Consider the following 26,634-nt stretch of genomic DNA (forward strand, 5'->3'; position numbering starts at 1 on the left):
GAGATATATTTAGATTGAGCAAACCTATAGATCAAATGATTTCTACGAGGCTGAATGGGAGAGACACAGCAGTATATGTGCCAGCTGAAACGAGTGTCATAAAGCGCTGTCTTTAGAGTGCACGTGCGAGTAAAAATTGGTGTTTTTAATTTTTAACTAACAGAATAATTGTGTGCGTATGAGGCCTCATAAGAAAAGAAAACTTTCAGCACCACGGCCAGCGACAGGACTGCTCGCGCACATATAACCACCATTTAAAAAAAAAAAAAAAAAACTAGACAACTTTTGGTTAATAAACTACAAATAAATAAGTCAATTACTATTATTCTGAGCACAGTAACGACTACATAAACGAATAAAGTTTTAATGAGGTCGGAAACTCGAACAGAGCATTGAATAAATTCATAAACTATCTTTTGTTTTCTTTATTGTTTCAAAGGAGCATTTTACAGTTTTCTTCACAAAATCTTTTTTTTTTTTTTTTAAAGGTTGTTTCTCATTGCTGGTGTGCTAAATCGCGCTGACAAACAATATAAGACGAGCACTAATTTCTGACACATTAACTTACAAGAAATAAAACCCTGTCCCTGAGAGCCCATGGCATTGTGATTAATGTGCAACAGAAAAATCATAGTTCTTTTCAAAATGAGCTACAATAAGCCCCCGTGAGGTGGTGCATCTTCCGCCTCATCTAGTCATGCATTAAATTTCCTAGATCATATTAATAAAATGTACTAAGGAGTTGATGTAAAGGATGATGTTTATTGGGTAACTTTTAATGAATACATTTAATTGTTGAAACGTATAACAGTATTCCCTAAACTCCATCACAGGCTTTACACATTGCAATTACATTAAATCTCATTTGTTCTCAATGAACAAACATTAAGCGGGAGGTAGAGGTAGATACTCTCAAGACATTAAATAATGTTGGCCATAACTTTCAAAATCACCTTCACTCGCTAAAACGTCATGTAAACAATTTGGCACCAAGCACCTTTAGGGTGGAAGCCCTATATAAAATGTACATTTTCCCTTATTGCCAAAAAGAAAAATGGTAGCAATGAGTACCAATAATTCCTTTTGAATTAAAAAAAAAAAGATAACAATAGTATTATAATACAGTACAGCAAAACAAATACATCATTAGTTACCCGACCAACACAGTTTTCAGGACAATTCCAAGTTCAAGTAATTTCCAGGAATTTTACAAAAACAAACAAAAAAGACAATAGGAGTGTTTTACAATAATAGAGCAAATACAATTCGTTTTGTACTTTTTACGGCCAACCTGGAAAGATTATTGAAATAATTGCATCGAATCACCGTTGATCCCAAATGTGAGAGGTATACATTTTGTTTGGAGCTTCTCGGTTAACAGCTTTTAATATGCTCCGCTCCGTTTACCTGAAGTCAGCTTTAAGCTTCCACATCCCTTCCTGCCCAGGAAGTCTGTGGAACTCACAAATATTTCTCAGCAGTTCTCTGAACACTGGGGTTTGTGTGGAAGTGAGTCTCGGGGTGAAGTACTCTAGGATCTCCTTGGTGCTCGCCTGGCCATCCACCTGAGCTTGGAAGGCCACAAAGTTCCTCAGGTCAACCAGAAGCTCATCGTGTTCTGTAGGAGTCGTATGCACGGTGGCAGACTGAGTCTCTCTCTCTTCCTCTTCCTCATCCTCTTGTCTCCGGGGTTGATTGAGGTGATTCCTGGCCTTCATTCTAGCGAGGAGAGAGGATGAGGAGAGAGAACCAGATTCCCCCTGTGCTCCTTCACCGCTGAAGTGAGAAGCAGATCCTGGCTTCTTTACCACTGACTTCTTTATAACATCTGCATCCTATATTAAAAAAAAAAAAAAAAAAACAGAACATGAACGCTTAACAACCTTTATTGTTCTATTGGGGGTTCACAGGATATTGTGCCCGTATAGACATACCTTGCATTTCTCTGCTGATTTTGCCGTTGTCCCAGATGGCTGAGAAAGGAGGGAGTTTTTCTTCTGGCCAAACCTTCTCCTAAGAGAAAATGTGTGTTAAAACCACCTTATTTTATCATTGACATCTTGTTATATCACAAGTCACATAATGTTGTTCATTTTCCATTCAGTTATATGAAATTAAAGTGTTAGTTTATCCAAAAATGAAAATTCTGTCATTAATTACTCACCCTCATGTCCTTTCAAAACCCGTAAGACTTTTGTTCATCTTTGGAACACAAATGAAGATCTTTTTAATGAAATCTCAGAGTTTTTTGTCCCTCCATTGACAGCAATGCAACTACCACTTTCAAGCCCCAGAAAGGTAGTGAAGACATCATTAAAGTAATCCATGTGACCCTAAAGTAATCCTCAATTTTATGAAGCGATGCAAGCAGGGGCGTAGCGCCCACTATGATGACGTCTATAATACATTTTCGCCAATATGGTTAGACTTTATTCAAGCTGTTGACCTCAGAATGTAAAACAAATGTATCTTGTAGCACAGGGTGAGGTCAGTATGTACATTGACGATTTGAGGGAAATATTATATAAATTGCATATAAAACCTTGAAATGCCGCTCTGTGGCGCAGCAGGATTTTGAACAACTTCCTGAGTCGTAGCTGGGCGCCGCGGACAGGCGTCGAATGTCGCCGCCGGTGTGCGTACACTCATTGAAAACAATGTGTTCGAATTTTGAAGACGTGGCGCAGCGCTGAGCTTTGCGTCCAATGTGCAAACCCCTTAAGACTTTTCAATTCCAAGTGCAGGTTCATTCTGTAAAGCCGGGAACACGCCATCACTGTCTGTCAGTCGTGATAGTGTAGGGGTAAGGTGCGTGGCACTAAGTTTTGACGCAATTCGACCTGAGGTTTGAATCCGGCTTTTGCCGAACTCGCTGTACTTCCTTTTTCCATCACATATCAGATCGGAAAGGCGTTTATTTTCGATTAAAAATGAAGAAAATATTCGAAAAGTGGAAATAAAGTGTCTAACGTTTGTTGTAACCGCTGCTCATGTTTTGAATGTGGACAGGTTGTAGCTACAGTTTTGGTTTATGTTGACAGTGACAAGTGTGAAAGTGCCCGCTCACTTTTGCCCAGGCCCAACCAAAAATAAAATTCTGCCTACCCAACTGGATGCAAGTGCTTTGTGCAAAAAAACACAATTTACCACTATTTACGAAATATTAATCTCCAATGCACGTTTATGCAACGTCTGATTTCGCGTTGACATAACATGCATGCATAAAATTGAGGTTTGAAAATTGACCCGGGTATACTTCGGCCGTCCGCGTTCGTGCACGGCCGCACACCCTGTCTGTGCGCAGCCCAAATTTCGACGATGTCGAAACGGTCCGCGTGCAACAGCGCATGCGCCAGCAGTACAGGAGAGTCCACTAGGTGGCAATACGCACAGTATTGAGAACAGTGTTCAGCCATCGAAGAAGAGTATGCAAAGACCGGTTTAAAAACAACACGCTTGTAAAAAAAAAGAGACTATTTTTGATTCTTCAGTGTTTCTTCCAAACTATGTTGCAATGGTGGATGCACTACAGTTATTCTCTGATCATGCCCAGCGAATGTCCCGTTGATGACAGGACTCAGTGCTGCCCTCCGATGTCTGGAAGAGCATAGAACATTTTTTACTGCGCATGCGTCGAACGCGATCATTTGCGCGCATCCGTGGTGTAGTATACTTTGAAAGACGCACGGACAGGGCTGCGCGCGTGACGCGTCCGGGCGCGGAAAGTGAAGTATACCGGGGCTTAAGCCACTGGAGTCGCATGGATTACTTGAATGATGTCTTTACTACCTTTATGGGGCTTGAAAGTGGTAGTTGCGTAGGCTGTCAATGGAGAGATAGAAAGATTTCATTAAAAATATCTTCAACTGTGCTCCAAAGATGAACGAAAGTCTTATGGGTTTGGAACAATAAGAGGGTGAGTAATTAATAACAGAATTTTTGGTTGAAATAACCTTTAAAGGAGACATACTTGACTGGAGGTGGGGTTGCTGTCACGGACCCTCTTGAGAAAGGCAGCCTGCAGTTTTGCCTGGAGACCTTCAGAGCTCTCAGCGCATCCTTCGCAACCCTATTGGCCTCAGCTTCCACGAGTACATAGTCAGGGTTGGATGACTCCATGATGGTGTCATGCGTCATGACACTGTGTATCCCTGATTTTTTAAAGAGTTTGGCTAGAACATAATCATTATTCTTTTTCTCATTTTTTTCCTCCTCCTCTTCCTCTTTGTTGTACCTCTTTTTCTTCACCAGGTGAGAAATACGGCAGCCCTCAAACCTGACGTCGTCAGAGTGCTTGCGCTTTTTATGCTTGCTCTTGTGTCCATCTGAGGCTAACGCGTCCTTTTCTGGCGTTTCACAGTGCTTTTTCTTCTCTCTGTGCTTTTGAGGGCTGTTCGTAGAAGAAAGATCTTTACTAGTGCTGTTTGTCAAACGGTCAGCAATGGAATGAGGTTCGAGGTTATTGTTCGGTGACCCGGAAGCACTGTTGTTTGACAGACCATTGACTGAGGTAGCGTTTCTGTTTCCTGATAGAGATGTGGAATCTTGGTCTTTAACGCAAAATGCAGACGAATGAGACTGTGATGGTCTCGAGGTCCCCTGAGATGGATGGGAGGTCTTGTGTCTTTTTGGAACCTGCACATCTGACCCGGTGCCTATGAAATAATACAAAATACAACACAATTCAGAAGAGTTATGTACTGCATCTACACTCAGAAGAAATGTGCATTGTAGTACTTTTACTCTAGGTAAAAATATATACTTTTTAGGGGTAGCTAGGGTACAAAGTTGTCCCTTTAAGGGTACTTCCCCAGTAACAAACTGCTGTACCCCTAAAATGTCAGATTTTTTTTTTGTACCTGAAAAATGTTTTAAAATGATATTTACACTGCCTGATTTCAACACCTCTTCTCTTTGTGATATCAGCCAAATGAACAAAGAAAGAACATATGCTCAAATGGTTAACAGATCCATGAATTACCTGCAAATATTGCACTGGTTTCTGTTCCCTGGGAGCCGTCAGGACTGCTCAGCGTGAAAAGTTCATAAATGTCGTTAGACTTGAAAAACCGTCTCTGCTTAGGATCTTTTAGCACTCGGTTGGTGAGAAACTGTTTGAAGATTTGTCTATGGAAAGAGACAAGAAATACTGTGGGGTTTTTTATCGTCATTATGATACACTCTAGCCCCTCATTTCCTGAATTATCTCCTTTATAGCCTAAACACTGACATCCCACAATCTCACCCTGCTGGACAGTTTTTGTCTGCTTAACAAACGCAGGTTAGTTTGAAATTGCAAAATTAATATGCAAACAATCCCGCTCTTTGCAGTGTATCGAAATTCCCATTGCCTCCCTACAAATAACCCAGTAGTCTACGACAGCCTTTAGCGACCAATTAGCAAATTTGTGTTGATATCTAATTAAAAAAATAATGCATTTCAATTACTGTCTATTGAGCTCCTGCAGACAGAAGTAGGACATTATGGATTGTAATAGTCCTCCTCACCATTACCAGCTCCATCTCAATGCCCAGTCCCAGGAAACTAACCTGTGGTAAATCTTCTCCTCAATAGTTCCAGCTGTCAGCAGCCTGTAAACCGTCACCTGCTGTTTCTGCCCAATCCTCCAGGCACGCTCACGAGCCTAAAGGAAGAGGTCAATAGTTCAGATCATTAGCGATCAGCGCTGCATGCTACAAGCTGAAAATTTTGCATCGGGTACAGCAAGGACATGCGTTTTGGATGTGAGATGTGGCTTTGGCCCGACCTGAGTGTCTGTGCTGGGGTTCCAGTCTGGGTCATAGATTACAACCCGATTTGCTCCAGTCAGATTGACTCCCAAACCTCCAACTCTTGTTGTCAAGAGGAAGACAAAGATGTTCTTGTTCTGTAAGGAGGAGGAAGGGATTAATAAATTGGTTCAAAATCACCATCACAGAGAGCATAAAACATGTCCTGCCATCTCATATTTACCTGGTTGTACTGAGCAATGAGAGGCTGTCTGGACGCAATGGTAGTGGTGCCATCCATTTTGAGATAGGAGAAGCCGTTCTCCCTCACGAAAACCTCCAAGATCTCCAGCATCTGTGTGTGTGGGAGAAAGGGTTTCAGACAGAGCATTAAGAACAGGATTAGTGCTAATAGGATTAAGTGAGATTAATATTACATGTACAGAAGTACCAACTGTGTGGGTTTTAGGTTCTCTCTGAAGCCAAATCTCATTTCTATTGAACAAAGACAGCTGGGTCCTGACAGACACCCTACAATGCAATAAGATCTCCTAATGAATTCTATTAGAGGGCAAAATGACATAATAACTTTATTGGTCCTTTAGTGGTTCTGCTGGAGATAGTGAGAGTGCAGCTTATCCATCAATACTGTGGGTTTATTCGCACTTCTTTGCTTCAGCGATGGCCTGATGGATCTACTTATGTGAATTCGGCTGAAATCAACCAATCGCATCTACGCCGTTGTGCGTTTAGTCCATCCTTTTCGCCGTTCCCTTCTTTATTACTGACCTGCCTGGATTGGGTGAAAAGCAAAACTCGGTGTCCCTGTTTGAACCACAGGCGCAGCAGTGACTCCACCACAATCATTTTCCCAGAGCGTTTCCAGTAACCGAAGTGCTCCTCCTCGGTCAGCTGCTCATCAGGGATGCCTCGGAGCAGCCGTGGCCCGCCTGTGAACAGATCCGGGTGGTTGCACATCTTCCTCAGAGCTATGAGGCCTGAGAAGACCTAGAACCACAGGGTGGGGAATTGATTAATACACCGGATGGATATGTTAATACATTTAATGGAGGGAGAAAAACAATTCTCTCTTTCCATGTAAGAAATAGGAAACACAAATCTTAATATTAATAAACTTGGTTAATTTAATGAAGGTAATTGACCAGAGCAAAGTATAGTCTCTTCCTTGAAGTAAATGCAGCAGTCTTTGCATTATATATGTGGCTTAATGGAGTTTGTGACCACATAAGAGGGGTTTGTAAACTGCTCTGCAACCCACAGCTTTTGTCTGCACAAAACACATTTGGAGCATTGTGATGAATAGTTTGTATAAAGGAGCTTTTCCTTGCTATGACACTTTGCACATAAAACGAGTCAATAGATCACATGGACAGTGTTTTTGTTTTTAATGCAACGAGGCAAGCATCTTCACAGGTGTGTAAGGCTGATAAATTTGCCAATTAACAGATTCTGCATCCTTGTTATAAGGGAAAGCAAACATATCTGTACACATATTCCAAATAGTTTTAATTTTTTGGGGGTATTTTTTTCATTTCACATTGGTGTCAGCATAATCATTTGAAAATTTAGCAAGTTTGTATTAGTTCAGTTTGACCTACGTTTGCTTTTATGAGAGCTGTGAGTTAAACCTGATGATTACGTTGTCCTGAATAACTTGACAGAATTATCATTTTTAGTGACTAAGAAATAATGGCAAATCATACATATTTCTTATTCGTGTTACATGATAAAATGCCTTAAAATATATATATTTTAAATCCTAAAACTTCATTTTTAAGTTTGAATTAGAATTTAAATCCCACTACTTTTGGAGTGCTTTTGAAACATCCCACCATACAAATTTCAGAAGCTCTCTACATTTTTTTCTTTAGACTCTTTTGAACAGTAGTGTAAAAAAAGAAGAAAGAAGCAGTACAACATCAGTAACCTGATGATCCACTGTATTAGTGGTTGTGATATTTCTGCATTGCAAATCATTTACTTGTAGATGTAGTAGTGTAATAGAAAAACAACAGACCCAACTGTCATGACATGCACGCTGCTTGTTTTGAGTAATTGACTCATTCATTAAAAGGGGTGTTTTCAAAATAATAGCAGTGTGGAGTTTAAATAATTTAGGATGCTCAGCTAAAATGATCTCAAATGCTTTAAAATGGCAACAAAATCCTAAAATATGCAGAAGAAAACGAGCAACAACTGTTAAAACGGATCTAAAAATAGTCTGAATGGTAAAGATTCAGCCAATCATCACCTCCACAAAGATCAAAGATGACCTAAAAGTACCTGTAAGTACTGTTACAGTCAGAAGACGTTTGATCGAAGCTAAGCTAACAGCAAGAAGCCCCCGTAAAGCACCATTGTTAAAAAAACGGCATGCGCAGAATCGGTTAAACTTTGCCAGGGAACACATTGATTGGCCCAAAGAGAAAGGGCGTAACATTCTGTGGACTGATGAGAGTAAGTTCTTTTTGGGTCTAGCGGTCATCAACAGTACATCAGGCGACCCCCGAGTAATGATTCAAGCCACTCTACACTGTGAAGACAGTGAAGCATTGTGGCGCAAGAATAATTGTATAGGGATGTTTTTCATACTATGGCGTTGGATCTATTTATCGCATTCCAGGGATCATGAATGCATCAAAATACTTGAAGAGATAATGTTGCCCTACGCCGAAGTGGAAATACCCCTGAAATGGGTCTTTCAAAAAGACAACGACCCTAAACACACGAGTAAGCGTGCAACATCTTGGTTCCAGACGAAAAGGAGTGAGGTAATGGAGTGGCCTGCTCAATCCTCCGACCTCAACCCAATTCAAAACATGTGGGGTGACATTAAAAATGCAGTCTCTGAAGCAAAACCCCCAAATTCACAGGAACTGTGAAACTATGTAGTTTGTTCATCCTGGGCTGAAATACCTGTTTCCAGGTGCTAGAAGTTGGATGACTCGATGCAACGCAGATGCGCAGCAGTTCTCAAAAACAATGGTTATGCAACTAGATAAAAGTTCAGTCATTTAAAGTTTACTCTTAAAAAATTGAGTTTGAAGAGACAAATGTCGATTTTTCTGAACAGATTAATATTCATTTTCTTTGCTTACTGTAAAAGAATAACGCAGACTTCATAAGCTTTGATTTGGAATTGAATGTGTAATATTTCCAGTGCATTTTTGAAATATGGATAAAAATGATATATATATTTGCACTTTACTCACTTTTATTAACACACTGCTATTTATTTGAACACAACTGTATGTGAACATATATTGATAGGGGGTGTCACCACTCTCAAATGGACTGAATAATGAATAAGGCTTTTTACATTGTGGGGAAGAGAAGATCATCAATTTTGAGCAATCACACTGGTGTTTTACACATGTATCCCTTACATGCATGTCTCCATTCAGAATTTGATAAACATCTTTGGAGTCCAAAAAACTCTGGTAGACCTGCCGCTGATCTTCCGTTAATCTGCAGAACAGGACCTGTTTGGACAATAAAACATTAAGGGCTATAACAGAGTTGATGTTTTGCTTGTAGTCAACATATATTTGATTATTCAACACTAGGAAGTTTCAATGTTTCAAGCTTAATGCTTAGTTTTCTTTGAAACACGTTTTCAGAGAAAACAATATCAACTAATTGGCCAAAATGTGCTGTTGTCATGCAAGGAATAGAAAGATAACTAGTGGGCACCTGTTCATTTTTGTCAGGTAAAGAGAGGTTTGCTTTCACATCGGCCTTCATTCTTCTCAGCAGGTAGGGGTTAATCGTGTCACGAAGAACACAAGCACATTTATAGGCTGTCTGGACCTGAGGATTAGAAATAAAACAAATCCATTTGTGACGAATCAATAATAACACATTCCCTGCTGCAACTTGAAAAAAGTTGATAATACAGCATATAGACTGATACAGTCTTAAAAAGGCTAGTGACAGAAAATAATTTCTAAATGTTACAAATGTAATGTTTCCATTTCAAATAAATGTGGAAATGTATCAAAGGGTCTCCACAAAAATATTAAGCAGCACACCTGCTCAGCACTGATAATAAGCAGCAATGTTTCTTCAACACCAAATGTGTATATTAGAATGATTTCTGAAGGATGATCATAGTAATGTCTACTGTAAATAAAGCTGCCAATCACAGGAATATAATACATTTTAAAATGCATTAAAATAGACAGTTATTTTAATAATATTTCACAATATTATTTTGATTAAACATAATATCATTTTTGATTAAATATATGCAGCTTTAAAAACATTAAATCATCTTACAAACCCCAAACCTACAGTAGTGTACATGTTTTAACTTTTTGCAAGCACACACACCAACTAAAATATATTTATGTCTATGTTTTGGCTAATTAACAAGCATCCACTTCAACAGACTTTATGAAAGCCAAACAAATTAGCGTGTCCTGAGGCATGTCAACAGCCGCTTGTTCTTTCTCTCTCCTCCTATCAGCAGATTGACACATTAAAGATTCATAAGAGTGCTGCTGGACTCCAGAGGGGGGATACACTCTTTTATCAATAATGTTCTCCTGATCCAGCGTTAGGCCAAATGCCATTTAGCTGTAATTTAAAGGGGTTCGCAGATCAAAAGAAAGCCTGCAGTGGAACCACAACACTGCAGGGCATACAACGAGCCCAGATTAGGGCCCATTTGAGAGGACAAAAGAGAGCGAGAGAGAGACACAGAGTGAGTGAGTGAGTGAGTGAGTGAGAGCGAGAGAGTGAGAGAGAGAGAGAGAGAGAGACGGTTTCCTGTTTCAGGATCTGTTAGTATTCATTCACTTCTTCAATAATTGTATTATTTCTGTTAAGTTTTTCACATTTTTTAAAGACCCTTTAGTTTATTTTAAATGGTGCTGCAATGTGACAGAATATTTGTACTTTTAAAAATACAATTGCCTCCGAATTAATATGCCATAAAAATCTGGATGCATAATCATAAAATAATTAGATATATGTTGTTTAAAGGGCTCTTAAACATTTCTATAATGTCATAATGTTTTCTTTTTTTTTTACAGAAACTTATTTTTTAACTCCAGATTTAAATTCTGAAACATATTTTTTAAAGTAGAATGTCACACACACACACACACACACACACACACACACACACACACACACACACACACACACACACACACACACACACACACACACACACACACACACACACACACACACACACACACACACACACACACACACACACACACACACACACACACACACACACACACACACACACACACACACACACACACACACACACAGTGAGGAAAATAAGTATTTGAACACCCTGCTATTTTGCAAGTTCTCCCACTTAGAAATCATGGAGGGGTCTGAAATTGTCATCGTAGGTGCATGTCCACTGTCAGAGACATAATCTAAAAAAAAAAATCCAGAAATCACAATGTATGATTTGTTTTACTATTTATTTGTATGATACAGCTGCAAATAAGTATTTGAACACCTGACAAAATCAATGTTATTATTTGGTACAGTAGCCTTTGTTTGCAATAACAGAGGTCAAATGTTTCCTGTAGTTTTTCACCAGGTTTGCACACACTGCAGGAGGGATTTTGGCCCACTCCTCCACACAGATCTTCTCTAGATCAGTCAGGTTTCTGGCCTGTCGCTGAGAAACACGGAGTTTGAGCTCCCTCCAAAGATTCTCTATTGGGTTTAGGTCTGGAGACTGGCCACACCAGAACCTTGATATGCTTCTTACAGAGCCACTCCTTGGTTATCCTGGCTGTGTGCTTCGGGTCATGGTCATGTTGGAAGACCCAGCCTCGACCCATCTTCAATGCTCTAACTGAGGGAAGGAGGTTGTTGCCCAAAAACTCGCAATACATGGCCTCGGTCATCCTCTCCTTAATACAGTGCAGTCGCCCTGTCCCATGTGCAGAAAAACACCCCCAAAGCATGATGCCACCACCCCCATGCTTCACAGTAGGGATGGTGTTCTTGGGATGGTACTCATCATTCTTCTTCCTCCAAACACGTTTAGTGGAATTATGACCAAAAAGTTCTATTTTGGTCTCATCTGACCACATGACTTTCTCCCATGACTCCTCTGGATCATCCAAATGGTCATTGGCAAACTTAAGACGGGCCTGGACATGTGCTGGTTTAAGCAGGGGAACCTTCCGTGCCATGCATGATTTCAAACCATGACGTCTTAGTTTATTACCAACAGTAACCTTGGAAACGGTAGTCCCAGCAGGTCATTGACCAGCTCCTCCCGTGTAGTTCTGGGCTGATTTCTCACCTTTCTTAGGATCTTTGAGACCCCATGAGGTGAGATCTTGCATGGAGCCCCAGTCCGAGGGAGATTGACAGTTATGTTTAGCTTCTTCCATTTTCTAATGATTGCTCCAACAGTGGACCTTTTTTCACCAAGCTGCTTGGAAATTTCCCCGTAGCCCTTTCCTGCCTTGTGGAGGTGTACAATTTTGTCTCTAGTGTCTTTGGAAAGCTCTTTGGTCTTGGCCATGTTAGTAGTTGGATTCTTACTGATTGTATGGGGTGGACAGGTGTCTTTATGCAGCTAACAACCTCAAACAGGTGCATCTAATTTAGGATAATAAATGGAGTGGAGGTGGACATTTTAAAGGCAGACTAACAGGTCTTTGAGGGTCAGAATTCTAGCTGATAGACAGGTGTTCAAATACTTATTTGCACCTGTATCATACAAATAAATAGTTAAAAAATCATACATTGTGATTTCTGGATTCTTTTTTTTAGATTATGTCTCTCACAGTGGACATGCACCTACGATGACAATTTCAGACCCCTCCATGATTTCTAAGTGGGAGAACTTGCAAAATAGCAGGGTATTCAAATACTTATTTTCCTCACTGTATATATATATTTATATTTTAGGGCTGTCAAGCGATGAAAAAATGTAATCTAATTAATTACACAATGTGGCGATTAATTTATCTAATTAATCGCACATTAAATTTGTTTGAGAAATTACTCCCAAAGATAATTTAAAGTCATTATTGTGTAAAAAATCAAACAGACATTAGAAAAAGTAGCTTCAGAAAGAAATATTTTTGGATGACCTATACCTTTAATGTTTGTTTTTATTAGTATGGAAATATGAAATTAAACTGTAAATGTCTAATTGAGTCCTTCATTAATTTGATTCGTTCATTCAGGGGTGAAGTAAATGGTTCTCTTGATGAAAATGGTAAATGTAAATAGTTCTCTTAATCTCTTTATGGTCCATTGAATCATTGGTTCACCCGATTAATTCAAAACGCGATTCAGAAATTAAACGCCACTGTGTATTGCTTGGAGTCTGGGATGAACAGTTCTGCTTGGTCTTTATATTTTCGTTGGCAAAACAGACTAAAAACAAAAATTATGTCTAAAACAACACAATATTAACTTATTTTATTAAACTGTTGTATACGATCAGTATCGTCTTTGCACTCGTGCTATTCTGGACAGAAAAACAGAACTCAAGAGATATTGCTTATATATCATGATGTAAATGTGAGAGTGTTTTCACACTGGTACTTTAGTTCGAAACGGGGCACGGTTCACATGAAACATTGGTAATGTGAAAACTGTCAGGCGGACCTCGGGGGTACCGAACCCGGCCGAGACTGCCTGAAGGAGGTGATCTGAGTCTGACTCGGGTGTGCAAGAAAAAATGATGCTGTATTTAGTTCAATTAAACACATGTAAGGGATGTTAGTGTTGATGATTTACCATGGATACAAGCAAGAGTGAGCCTGCAGTGTATTCGCGCATAGCACAGGCGGGAACAATCGCGCTCTAATGCGGACCACAACAAAAGTGCCCAGTGTAAAAACACCCTGAGAAAAAAACTCAAACAGGGGCATTTTTGCCTCATTTCGTGAATTTTAAGGACATTCTAACTGCATTCACCGCACAGTGAGTTGTTGATGCATCCTATGCTTCATCAATCAACTGTATGAAATGTAAGATAACCTAAGTAGGTCTGGGGCTATATATATAGCAAAATGATTTGAATTAGTGCACAGGACAGACGTTGGTTCATTTTTCATATATTTTTGGTGCAAAGTAACACGTACTGCATAAAGTATGTAAATTCTAATTGCAAGATTGTAAAGTCTTCTCGCATTTCTCAAATGAATATCCACTAAAAGAAAATTTATGAACGTATGAGGCTGGTCAGCAGGACTATGCAGACAGTTGGGAAAGAAGAGAGCACTATGAGTCAGGGGTTAGCTTTCTACAACCATTTAATAACATTAATAATTAGTAAAGGTTTTTATTATTGGCAAAGGAAACATCAATATCCTTTTAAAGCAGTTTGGAAATGAAATCCATAAAGTAAGTGTGCTATTAAAAAGGTTTCCTAATAATGGCACATCTAGATTCCATTCACCATGCAGCCATCAGTACGCTGTTAGAAGGTTTTTATATGCCTTTGAATTAATACAGGCACTTCCATCTCTGTGTAATATACAATGTGTTCTGCATTCATTACACAGTTATATTTGATATAAATTATAGGTTTTTATATGAATAATAAGAGAATTTTAACTGCTTTGATCAATAAGCTCTGGGTGATGAGTGGTTCACCTGAACTGGAGATGCATTAGAGTATCCTCCCATGGTAATGGGCACAGAGAACTGCTCCATGAAGATGGGCAGAGTCCCCAGCTTCCCTGGAAACACAAAGTCAAAGAGCGACCACAGCTCTTTGAGGTTGTTCTGCATGGGTGAGCCCGAGAGGATAAAACGGTGGGGTGTCCGGAACTGTGTATGGAAAAAAAAAATCAGTGACAATCTTTCATAATTTACGAGACGCAAGTTGATCAGGTAATCAAAATAGTTTTAGAAGCTTACCTGTGCAAGCAGTCAGATACTAATTGACAATAAAACCCCACTTATTTGGTTTTAAAGCTCCATTAGCTTCAGTTTATTCAATACCAAATCAAAGCATAGCAAAATTCCCAATTGATTTTTTAATATAGCAATCAATACCTCTGGAGCTCATATAACTTGATGCAGACTAAACTTAAGTCGGGTGCACACTGTGTGATGTATAATAGTCCTTTATGATTGTTCCTTGTCAGACTGTACAAACATGATCACACTTTAAGATCCAAGTTGTCATTAATGTCAGACGCACACAAGAAAACTTGTCCGGAGTTTAATATCAGCAATCAATGACCTGTTCAGTGACAATGAGCTGCATTACACGCGGGACTGAAATGGTGGCTACTAAGAACTCTCTAGCGCTTATGTTGGTCATGGTTTGTCTTGAAAAATGAAGACGGTCGTCCTAAGAGAAGTCACACTGCAGGACTGTGCGCCAAATCGTCTGACACTGCCAGAATTTCGTCTGAGGACAAATTTGATCGCAGCGGTCATTAATCGGCTGTCGGTGAACATGTCAAACGAATGATCAAAGACTTCAGATTTTAGCCTAGGATCAGAGGAATCTTTTAGGATTTGCTAATTTTTTTAATTTTTTCTCAGACGGCCAAAATCGCACAGTGTGCACCCGGCTTAAGATCATTTCTAAAAGGTTAACTAGCTTTACTTGTGTACTTTGTGAGACCAGCGAGTCTTTATTTGACAGCTTGATTTGTAAAATGAAGGAAAAAAATCTCACCTGCTTGCATGCCATAGTCACCCCAGCATTGGGGTTCCTAATCTTGTGGCCCTCATCCAGGATGATGTAATGCCAGTCGTACTTCTGGATGTAATCTTGCATAATGCGTACGTATGAGTAGGAAGTGATGAGGATGCCGTGACTGGCCACTATTTCCGGGATGAGTTTCTCCTGAAAATAAGGAATAAAGTAAAACCGGAAAGTAAACTCACTCGCACAATGTCTTTTTTGGCTGTTAATTAAATTGAGGAAATTGCAATAGGTTGCCGGTATCAGGCCCCTGGCGATAGCATCTTCATCAGAACGACTAGTCTATACGTCTGCTTTGACGTCTCACATGAATGGTCTCAAGTGTGTTCCAATTATAGACGTGCAAAGCGACTAACCTCTGTTCCCAGCCCCCCTCCGCACTTTTTTTTTTACTTTGTAGCCAATTAATCAGGTACATCTGCTCTACAGGAGGGTTAGTGTTAGCGTGAAGGCGGTATCATTAGGTGCCAACGCTGCATAAACGTTCCTCTGTCTCTCTCCCACAAGCTCTTGAGACCAACTCTCCACCTAGAGGGCAAAGCACGGACTGCCAGACAACAACCCCCATTAATCACTGTGTCAGGCAGGATGGGGAGGGGGGCAGTGAAGACCACTCACAGTAAACACTTCACAGCCGCCCCACAGCAGCTCCTGCTACCTTAGCTTTAATTAATTTAACATTTCCTTGGAGCCAATTCGACTCAACACACTAGGATATTTGCTGACAAGGGGAAAATCTCACGCTGGCATAAACGTTACAGGCCGAAGCGACACAGTTCATCTTAATCTTGTTGTCATGTTGCTTCTTTGTATGGAAAATTTGGAGTGTTGAGATTACATACATTGAGAGTAAACAAAACAGTTTACATTATGGATGCCTCAGCTCCAGCAGAGCGTGTCTCACCTTTTTGCTGGTGAAGGAGCCCGTTTCGTGGAGGACAGCAACACGGAAAGGAGGCCACCATGTGTGGAACTCCTTCACCCACTGATGCATGACTGTAGCCGGACACACAATGACCGTAGGCCCCAGACCAGCATACCTAAATGAGAAAGGAATGTGGTCACAACACTGGAGAAACTATGAGAGTTGGATTACTAGTTCTAGTATGTACTGTAGTAGGTTACTAGGTTTTTAATATGCAATCAGTCATCTGCTTTTCATTTGGGGTAAACAAACGCCTTCAATACATATATGCATGTATAAACTATTGTTCAAAATGTGGGGTCAGTAAGACTTTTTTGGATAGAAATGAATACTTTTATTCAGTAAGGATGCATTAAATTGATTTAAAAAAAGACTTTAAAGAGTTATAGTCATAAAAGATTTGTTTAATTTATTCAAATTAATGCTGTTCTTTTTTCATTTTATTTATCAAATTAGAATGATTTCTGAAGGACCATGTGAAACTGGAGAAATGGCTGCTGAAAATTCTTTGATATATTGAATATCTATTGAATTGTCATTGCATGCCGCATGCAAAAACAACGTATAAGCGTGATATGATTCACAAACAAATGACTCCTATGAGTCAGTTCTTTCTGGTGAATCGGAAACATAGTGTAGCCCAATCCTTCACTGAATTGAATCCATCAAAGCGATTAATGAATCATCATCTGCCTCGCTTACTGAACAAGTTATATTATTTTCAGTGATGTCATCCTTATCGAAATGAGGCAAGTTGTGTGTCAGTACCATTACTGAATGATTGATTGTCCATATTACTTTTTAGAGAAATCCACCTAAAATGTTTTACTTGCAATTACACACATTATACTTCAAGCCATGAGCTTACACCACAGCTGTTCTGGTCTTCCTCTCCATGTGAGTGTTCACTAAAGAAATGAACTGGAAAAAAAAAATTCACTAAATGGCTTTTGGAGCATTACGGCTTGATATGATATTCTGGATTGTGAAAGCCATTGATAGCGAGCCATAATTGAGTTTGCAAACAATCAATTTGCGGATGGGCGACGCCAGACAGCTTATTGACCAGCCAGGAGGGCCTCCACCCCGAGAGTGTTTGGCAAGAAAAGCAAAAAAAGTAAAAAGGCACTACCTTAAAGGGGTTTAATTACATGTTTCATGTTTAATTTTCCACCCTCCCCTCCCAACGAGCAGTCTCTCTTTCATGTCACGTCCTTGTTTCTCCTTTGATGTCGCCACTAAGAGAATTAGAGGAATATCATAATTGAAACGTCTTTAATAATTCACGCCAAACCTCTCTCCACCAGAAATCCAGCTGCTGAAATATTCATTGCAATCGAGACTTTGAGTCTGGGAGGGGTGGGGGAGACAGCTGACGTCTGTGTTTATGTGTGCTCGTGTTTATGAGTGTTTGTACACATGTATGGGTGCATGTGGGACTCGGTGGCTGATGATGATGATGAGCATGTTTTGGAAAGGAAGAGACTCAAAGCACAAAGACAGTATGAAGAGAGAAAGAAAAAGAGCGAGAGAAGGTGTAAATAATATGGAAGCCCATTTTCACCTCAGATTAAATAAAAACAATTAAGATATTCAATTATATCCACGTAATTCTAATATATAATCAATAGCAGTATATACAAGACATTATATATATATATATGTGATTTTTTTTTTGTACTCTCAGGCGGAAAAAGTAGATATTAAAGTAAAAGTCTACAAGCATGTAGAGTCCCTTGCCTGTATTTGGAGCCACGTGTTTTGAGCTTGCTGTAGCTCAGGCCTGCCAGGAAGGCAATTATCTCTATTGTCTTGCCCAGGCCCATCTCGTCTCCCAGAATGCCTCCTGCTTGCTGGCAGTGCAGTTCCCACATCCACCTGACACCTGTCTGCTGATACCTGGACAACAAAAGCAAACACTTTGTCACACAAAAACGCAGCCACAGCACAAACACAAACACAGTGGCTGATGAATTAATCATAGAGCCATTATCACTATTGATTCTGGATAAATGGGCCATAAGTGTTGCCCAATTGATGTGCTGTAAAACACATCCAGAACACAACATCTTTCTAAGCCTAAAGCACTTCACAGCTCAGCTTTCAGGACTCATAAAGTTAAAATTGTGAGTCATTTTTGTACACATTTAATATTTCACATTGGCTGTGTCCGAAAACTTAGGCAGCTAACTTGTTGAATCACTACTTTTATGACACCTCACTGATTTTGGACATACTTCTGTTGCAGCGTAATGGTAACGGTAATGCTCCACAGCAAAACAGAGAGCTTTGGTGAGAACTAAGCTAATATTTGAATACTACAATGGACATTTCTCCCTAGAAATAACATCAATAGTGGAAAAACGTTGGTCAAAAATGTACATTTACACACAAACTGACCACCAACCACATCTTTTTTTATAGCTTAACTGTCACAGAATGGAAAGCACAGGAATGTGGGATATCAAAGGCAGTGAAGGAAACATCCATGCTTCCTTCGAAAAATCGATCAGATGAAGGTATCTCAGGAGGCAGGAAGTGAAGCTAACATTGGATTCGGACGTGCCTTGATGCCTTCCTACCTGGGAATGCATCCTCCGAAGGCAGCATATTTAAGCTTTCGGACGCAGCCATTGTGTGCATGTGTAAGAAAACACAACACAACTAATTGTTTTCTTTCACAATTGAGAGTGTGAGATTTGTGTGAGCCATACTTGAAGAGTTTCTTCCAGAGGAAACCAGGCATTTTAAATCCTTCATCAAACTCAGCGTCACTCTCCTCAGACTCGTCTTCTCCTGCTTCCCTCTTTGCCTCTTTTTCCAGAAGTCTTTGCCTTTTCCACTTCCTGCAAGAAGACAAAACCACAACATTAGCACTAAATTTTTAATGCTCTCTTTACAACCGGAATCAGCTTGAAGCTGCTCATCATCACAGAGCATTCATCACATTCAGAAACAAGAAGTTGCTCTCAAGAATAAATCTGATTATTTTACAGGGTTTTTTCTTTTCACATTGCTTCGTTTCCAAATAATATTTTTCTAATTTAGCAAATATCGTGTAAAATAAATATAAATTGAATTGCGGCATGTGTTATTTACCATCTTTAAATTAAATGTGATGTAAGTTTAAATATTATATACAGCTCTGGAAAAAATTAAGAGACCACTTAACATTGAGAAATCCATGTTAAATGGTCTCTTAATTTTTTCCAGAGCTGTATATATGTATATGTATATGTATATGTATATGTATATGTATATGTATATATATATATATATATATATATATATATATATATATATATATATATATATATATATATATATATATATATATATATATGTATATGTATATATATATATGTATATATATACATATATATATATATATATATATATATATATATATATCACTTATACCTTTATATTGGTCTTCGGTCACCTTGATATTAGTATCGGCTATCTGAAGTATTAATTGTGTATTTTACAGATTTTTTTCTTCATAAAAAAAAATCCATACCCATGAACACAAGGGTCAGTAACAAAATAGCTTGAGTAGCCATGAAGAATCATGTCAAAAATAGAAACAGGCCACAAACCGGTGTGGACACAGTGTCACGCTGAATGGCAGACCCCACAGAGACATTTCCCGTGCTGAAGACTTAACGTATTTGATTAACAATCTTCTCAAACTAAAACAAGTCTACTGCTGACATTTCAAATTTGACTCTGTTAAAGATGCCTCCTATGGGAAAGTCTGCAAGGTACAGTCAGGTACCAAAAGTCCCTGGCCTCGGTTTTTAATTTCCTAGCCAAAGAACTACAGACAGACAAAGAGAGAAACAGAAGAGAGAGCGAGAGTGAGAGACCTTTCCCTTCCTCTGCCCCTCACTCCAGCAGGCCAGATTTAATTGACCCACTTCTGGCTTCAGGGAAAGCTACAGCAGTTAGTGGCAGTATCGTCAGAAAAGCAAATTAAGATTGATACAGACAATTAGGAGTTTGAGCTCCCCAAGAAAGGTACAGAGAGAGGAGTGTAGTGAAAAAAAATCCATCTTCATTTGGGGTTGGTCCTGTCACTCTGCAATGAAACTGTTCCCTTTATCTGGGGCTTCCGAGACTGCACTTGTAATTAAGTCAAGACTAAGCATTGGTTCAGTTAATTATGTTTTTTTCCCCCCTATCCTCCACTACTCAACACTGCTGCGCTCCACCATACCAGAAATGAGTGGCTGCATTCACATTTAAAACCAACCAGAGCAGGGAAACTATGGAGAGAGAGAGAGAGAAAGAGCATGCCAACTCAATTTGCTTACTATAAATACGAATGCATAAATCTTGTTAGGTTTGCTTCCATCTATTTGCACGTTAACACTGGAATAAATACATGCATACCATAATGAGAAAATATGAATAGGCATAGAATTTGCTTAGTCAAGGAACAGCAGCCAATCTCATCAGTGGATTAGACTATCTGTTCTAGCATACATGCTAGGCAAAGTAAGTAAACATACGAATGGCCTTCGACTGTAATGATTGTGACAGTTTAGGAAATGATGGATTCAGACTTACCTAATCCTTTGCCTGTAACACTCGATATCTCCATCATCTTTACATTTCTTGACTTTTCCGCCTTTCTGAGAGTCTTCATCCTCTGAGCTGCTAGGGATGTACTCGTCGTTCTCGTCCTCCTTCTTGAGTTTCCTGGTTTTGGCCTGGTTCTTCTTCTTGTACGGTTTAAGTTCGTATTCTTCATCTTTATCCACCCCGAACTCATCATCATCATCTCTGTCTGGTTCCTCGGGATCCATCAGCTCATCACTCGGGACATACTCTGAACCCTCGCTTTCTGACGTCTGTTCCCCGTCACCTTTCCTCCTCCTGGCTCGGGAAGGCTCCTTCTCCACCTTGGGCCTGGCTTTGGGGTGAGCCCTCAAGGCGGTCCTCTGGAGCTTACGCATTTGCTTTTGGAGCTTCTTATCTTTGCTGGAGAGGGATCCGTTCTTTTGCTCTTTGCCATGCACCGTCTCTCCTGAGAGCTTCTTGGTGATCTTCTTCTTTAAGATGGGTCTCTTCCTGCTATCCGCTAACATAGCTTGGTCTGAGAGGTACTTGTCAAATCCGGAGCCCTCACTGAGCATAGCCTTCCGTGGCTCTTTCTTCTCTTGCTTCTGAGGGATCCGTGAACCAAAGGGGGTCATGTGACCTGTGCGGATGAGCTCTTCCCATTCGGACTCCTGAGCTGGCATAAGCATGCTCCCCAGAGTGGATGGGCCTGGTTCTAACAGAGACAAAAAGTATAGATTAATACCACTATTGCCATAAAAGCATATTATAGCAAACATTTCAATGAACTCTTCTGAGTCACACTTTCCATGATACAGCCATTCAGTAACATTTTGTTTACATGTGTCCCAGGTGTCCGTTCTTCGTACCTAGCTAACTCAGTTAGCTCGATTGACGATTTGGCATGATCTTGGATTGTTTGGTTCTTCGACACTCATCCTGGACTTGCTGTCATAGCAACAGGTCCAGAAGCTTAAACCTGCTCGCGAGCAGGCTTATTTCATGTAAACAGGATTAGATTGCATCTTTTAAAGTGGCGTTGATATTAAAAATTTGTCCTAACCACTGCTACTCTATTACAAGAGCTCCTTACTGAACAAGGGGCGATAATAATTTTAAATAATAATAATAATATAAAAATGTATTTGAAAATAATATTATAATGTTGTGTATAATACTATAGACACAGCCACTTGATTTATTTATTTTTGATAGAATAATTACTTTATAATGTTTTTGCAATCTTACACACATGCTGTACAGTTACTCTGAGTCGTGCATTAATTTTAGTAATGACGGATATTATGGGAGTGGCTTGATGCAGCACAGGAGAAGTAGATAACTTGATCTTGACCCTTAAGAAACTTTAATTAATGCTGTCACGTAAACAAATCTACTTCAAATTGAATTAAAAATTAAATTAATTGTTAATTACAACATTTAAATAAAAATACTATAAATACTATAAAATCGTGGATATAAATAAGTGGGAATCATGTTTAAAAAAAAGAATGCACATTTAATTTATCTATTATAACTTTTATGTTGGTTTGGTCGTTTGGCTGTTTCCTTATAAAGGTCCAGAAATTTGTGTTATTAGTATTTTTCGAATTTGTCAAGTTTTTTAAATTATGTCATTACGTTGCTGTCTTGGCGCCAGCCAATCGCTGCATTGCTGATCGTGGTTTCGAGTATCGATACATCTGCCTTCTTCAGGGAACACAAAGAACGCGTAGTAATCTCAGACAACTTAATCCAGATATTTTAATTCAATCCACATATTTGTTTGAAGAACAAAATTAGCCAGAGATCAGTTATCACGATTAGTTCTGGGATCTGTCAAATCATCTCAGATGTATTAAGTGAGGTACAAAGAACGGACCCTAGGTCATGAATGCATGAATAAATAAATAACCTCTGAAAACACTGAACAAAAGCACTCCCAAATATTTTAATTACATCAGATAATTCAGAGAATTTAAATTGTGCATTATTTACATCTACTTTTGAAGCCATAATTGTCAATTTTACAATTTATTAAAAAAAACTGATCCGAGTCAGTGGTCCGAAATTGACAATATGTTGAGTGGTTTTATGTTTAAAAAAACAGTAAAAAAGGAAAAAGACAAAAAGAAACATTCCAAGGCGCCAACATTGCCCCTTAAAAAGTTTCTGAGCAGAACCACTACTAAGTACCACTACTGGTCCGACAATAGCATATTAAAACAAACATCCAGGACAGACATTCTGAAAGTGTATCATTTATGGCGCCCACAGCATATACACAAAGTGATTGTTCAGCAAGATCAAAAGAGTATATGACGCTCCAATGATAAGGCTAATAATGTATGTAAAGCTTCTGCGAAGGACTGAGCTTCAAACTTACCTTCATCATCCTCAATCAATAATTCTGCCTCAAGCTTCTGGATATCCTCTCCATCAAGAACAGCCTGCAATCTCTTCTGCTTGGCTCTGATCTTTTTTAACTGTTTCTCCTGTAACGGATAATAAGTATTGTGTGGTAAGTGTTTTTAAAAAAGAGCAATGCTTCTGTGAAATATTTCATGCTCGTTTTTTCATTATGAATATAAAGTGTATATACTGTATACATAATATTTTATGATAGATTATGTTTTAATATTGAGATTGCAGATATCTAATACACAATACAAACAAAAAAATTGAACAATCCAGTTTATGCTCACCTTGTTCTCTTTTTGTCGTTTGACAGACTCAATTTTCCGACTGATGTCCTTGCTAGAGGCAGCATGAGGGGCTAACTGCTCTAAAATTTTGTTGATGTGCTTCAAGGCACTTGTGCATGACCTGAAATACAGTACAAGCCAATTACAAAAGGTGGCATCACATTGCTGCATTCACACTGAGATTTCATTCTTTGACAGGTTTACATGTTTCAAGATCAACAAAGGAAGCATAAATTCACCTGACGTCATCCAGTACGGATTCATATTCTTTCTCGGCCTCTGCTTTGGCAGCAGCCTGGTTGGCCTCCTGAATGGCCCTGTCCACTTGCTGCAACACACCTTGCTCGAGAACATCTTGGTCATACACATCCACTCCCAAACCCTGCAGCTCAGCAGCCTGAGAGTTGTGGTCCACCGATCGGATCTCCTGACGGTTGATGTGGACTAGGGGCTGCGATTTTCTAGGATTCTGTGCCCCAACATTCTCTGGACATGTAGCTGTCGGCTCTTCTTTACTGCTTCCTGGGATGGAAAGGCCATTGTCTTCTTGGACTCCAGGAGTAAGGGCACTGACAGGGCTGGACATGGGAGGCAGGGCCTGGTCCTCGTTACCTTCTACTGGCATTGTTAAGTAACTGTAAATAAGGATGATGTAAGACTGTAATCTTGGATATGTTTCATTACTTAGACACCAAAGTAAGAGTATAATAATAACAACACGAAAACCCTACAGTAATTGATAATGGCTTATATACAGAATCATAAAGTGTATGTTTTCCCTAATTATCTCTATAAAATGGTAAAATATCTGTATTTAACAATTACAACCACTGAAGAACACAACAAAGGACAATGTTGACACAATAAGTGAATGCTATAACAGCCTCGGTTTTCAAAGTAACGCACAATAACAACGCGACAAATTGCTTAATTTAAAGACAAATGTGGTTATACTGATATTTGATTATATCCTTTAAAAATAAAACAATTTAATGTGTTTTATGCAATAGTATAGGCTTATGTGCTAAATGCTAACTGCTAGCATATTATTATTGTTGTTTGTCCTCAGTTTAACTTTAAAAAAGCCCAGCAATAAACAACAAACCTTCACAACGACCCGACTCTTTCAAATGATTTATTCGTTTAACGTGAAATCCATTGAGATCTCGGTTTTCGTTGTTTGGCTGTGTACTACTATCTAGCATGTGAACTTGTTACACAATCACTGCATAATAAACTGTGAAGGAAGAGATTTCAAGTCACCGTCAATGTCACCGGCTGAGGAAACACGTCAAAATAAAAGTCCAGAAAGGTCGCTTAAGTGTGAGTAATATTTTGTTGTGCAGAAATTCATAATCGCAGAAATTCTCTCGTACCTAGTTTCTCTGCTTTTATTTGTTACATAAAAACATATTCAGCTGCATTTTATTAGGCCTGTGTGTAGAATATAAAGTGTTTTTCGTGAACGAGTGAGTGAATGAATGAATGAATGAATGAATGAATGAATGAATAAAAACAACATAAAGCACTTACGAATATTTAATTTAGTAGGTAACACTTTACAATAAGGTTATATTAGTTAACATTAGTTAATGTATTAAGTAACATAAACTAACCATGAGCAATACATCTGTTACTGTATTTTATCATAACGATAAAAGCTGGATAAAAATCCAGCTGTTCATTGTTTGTTCACGTTAGTTTACAGTGCATTAACTAATGTTAACAAGATTTTAAAAATGCATTAGTAAATGTTGAAATTAACAAGATAAGTAAATGCTTTATAAGTGCAGTTCATTAGTTCATGTTAACTAATGTAGTTAACTAATGTTAACTAATGAACCTTATTGTAAAGTGTTACCAATTTGTATTAGAACATTTATTGTATAATGGTGCAATATTTAAATCTACTTTTGAATTTGACATTCATTTTATGTACTATTTAACAGCCATATTTGAAGCCAATATTCAATTGATCGAGTTCGCTGTCATAAATTGACAATATGCTATGTGGTTATTATATGTTTGTATTACAAATAAGTTTTTATATGTGTATAACAAATATTTGAAAACACATTCCAAGGCGCCAAGTTTCTGATCATACAGCGCCCCCTTGAGATCAGACTTTTACAATCCCTTCCATGAATTTCCCATAGAAACCCTCTGGTACATTTAGATTTGTACAATATAAATCTATATTAGAGGGTTGAACTTAATATCGAATTTTTGAATATTTTGTTTAGTGTTGATTCGGAAAAGCAGGTTGCTTTAAAATCTATGTAATACTGGTGAATGAACTGTAGATGGCGGAGGCGAACTGCTTGATATTTCAAACTCTCAAACTTCAGTCAGTTACCTCCAAACTTCTAGACTTAAAAGGCCGCAATCATCTGTGAAGTGCTGCCATGGAGACGTGTGAAACCAACCAGTAAAACCTGCAAGTATCATAGTTTTATGCTGTTTCCAGTCGTGTTTCCTCAATGTCCCGTTGAAAGAATGAATGACAGTGTTTGTGACACATCAAAGCAAGCGATCAGGAAAACAGCCATTCCATAATATTCCCTGTGCTTGGTGAGCACAACTTTGATACTTTATTACTTATTTTCCTGATGATATCATGCCAGCCAAATCCAATTGTTCTTAGTCCTTGAGTTTGCTGCCAGAGGTTTTCTTCCATATGGCAGGTTTTCCACTCCCTTATTTCCTTCTAAAAGACGGAAATAAATCGTATTATATTTATGGCGTTGTGTCAACCTGGGATTACTGAGGTACTAACAGATATATCCAGTTTTTTTATTAATATCCTCTTCTAAGTGTTTTATCATGAAATTGAGTTCCTTTCTCCCTGCTTTACTTGCCTTATAGTTTCATGATGTATCTGCATCACGTGATTTATTTTTTAAATTTTTTTAAAGTGTGTCTTACTTGAAAAGCTCATTGAAATAGTGTATGAATTGATTGCAACAGTTTGAGGTCTTTTGAGGTGTCTGTTTTTGCAATAATGCCTGTAAATT

The 26,634-nt window shown here is 38.8% G+C and overlaps 1 protein-coding gene across 1 annotated transcript; it reads right to left on the minus strand.

Annotated features, from left to right (window-relative positions):
- Positions 1–434: 434 nt before the first annotated feature.
- ercc6 (excision repair cross-complementation group 6) lies at positions 435–24,865 on the minus strand. Its single transcript, XM_079841950.1, has 20 exons — positions 24,726–24,865; positions 23,860–24,255; positions 23,621–23,741; positions 23,302–23,410; positions 20,922–21,630; positions 19,064–19,195; positions 18,090–18,248; positions 16,329–16,464; positions 15,395–15,565; positions 14,356–14,532; positions 9,445–9,561; positions 9,138–9,233; positions 6,520–6,738; positions 5,975–6,085; positions 5,769–5,888; positions 5,551–5,645; positions 4,982–5,127; positions 3,971–4,655; positions 1,935–2,013; positions 435–1,835 (listed from the first exon to the last, which is right to left on the minus strand). Exons 2-20 carry the CDS (start codon positions 24,243–24,245, stop codon positions 1,404–1,406), a joined length of 4,200 nt encoding a protein of 1,399 aa, XP_079698076.1. The 5' UTR covers positions 24,246–24,255; positions 24,726–24,865; the 3' UTR covers positions 435–1,403.
- Between the last annotated feature and the right edge of the window lie 1,769 nt (positions 24,866–26,634).

Source organism: Gobio gobio (genome assembly GCF_949357685.1).
Source record: "Gobio gobio genome assembly, chromosome: 18".
Taxonomy (NCBI): Eukaryota; Metazoa; Chordata; class Actinopteri; order Cypriniformes; family Gobionidae; genus Gobio; species Gobio gobio.

Bases quoted from the DNA above. Each gene is read 5' to 3' on its own strand.
- ercc6 (XM_079841950.1), bottom strand. From the start codon at position 24,245: ATGCCAGTAGAAGGTAACGAGGACCAGGCCCTGCCTCCCATGTCCAGC. The intron at 23,742-23,859 runs GTGAATTTATGC...ACTGTATTTCAG, and splicing joins TCCGTACTGGATGACGTCAG to GTCATGCACAAGTGCCTTGA. The intron at 4,656-4,981 runs GTAATTCATGGA...ATTATTTCATAG, and splicing joins AACCAGTGCAATATTTGCAG to GCACCGGGTCAGATGTGCAG.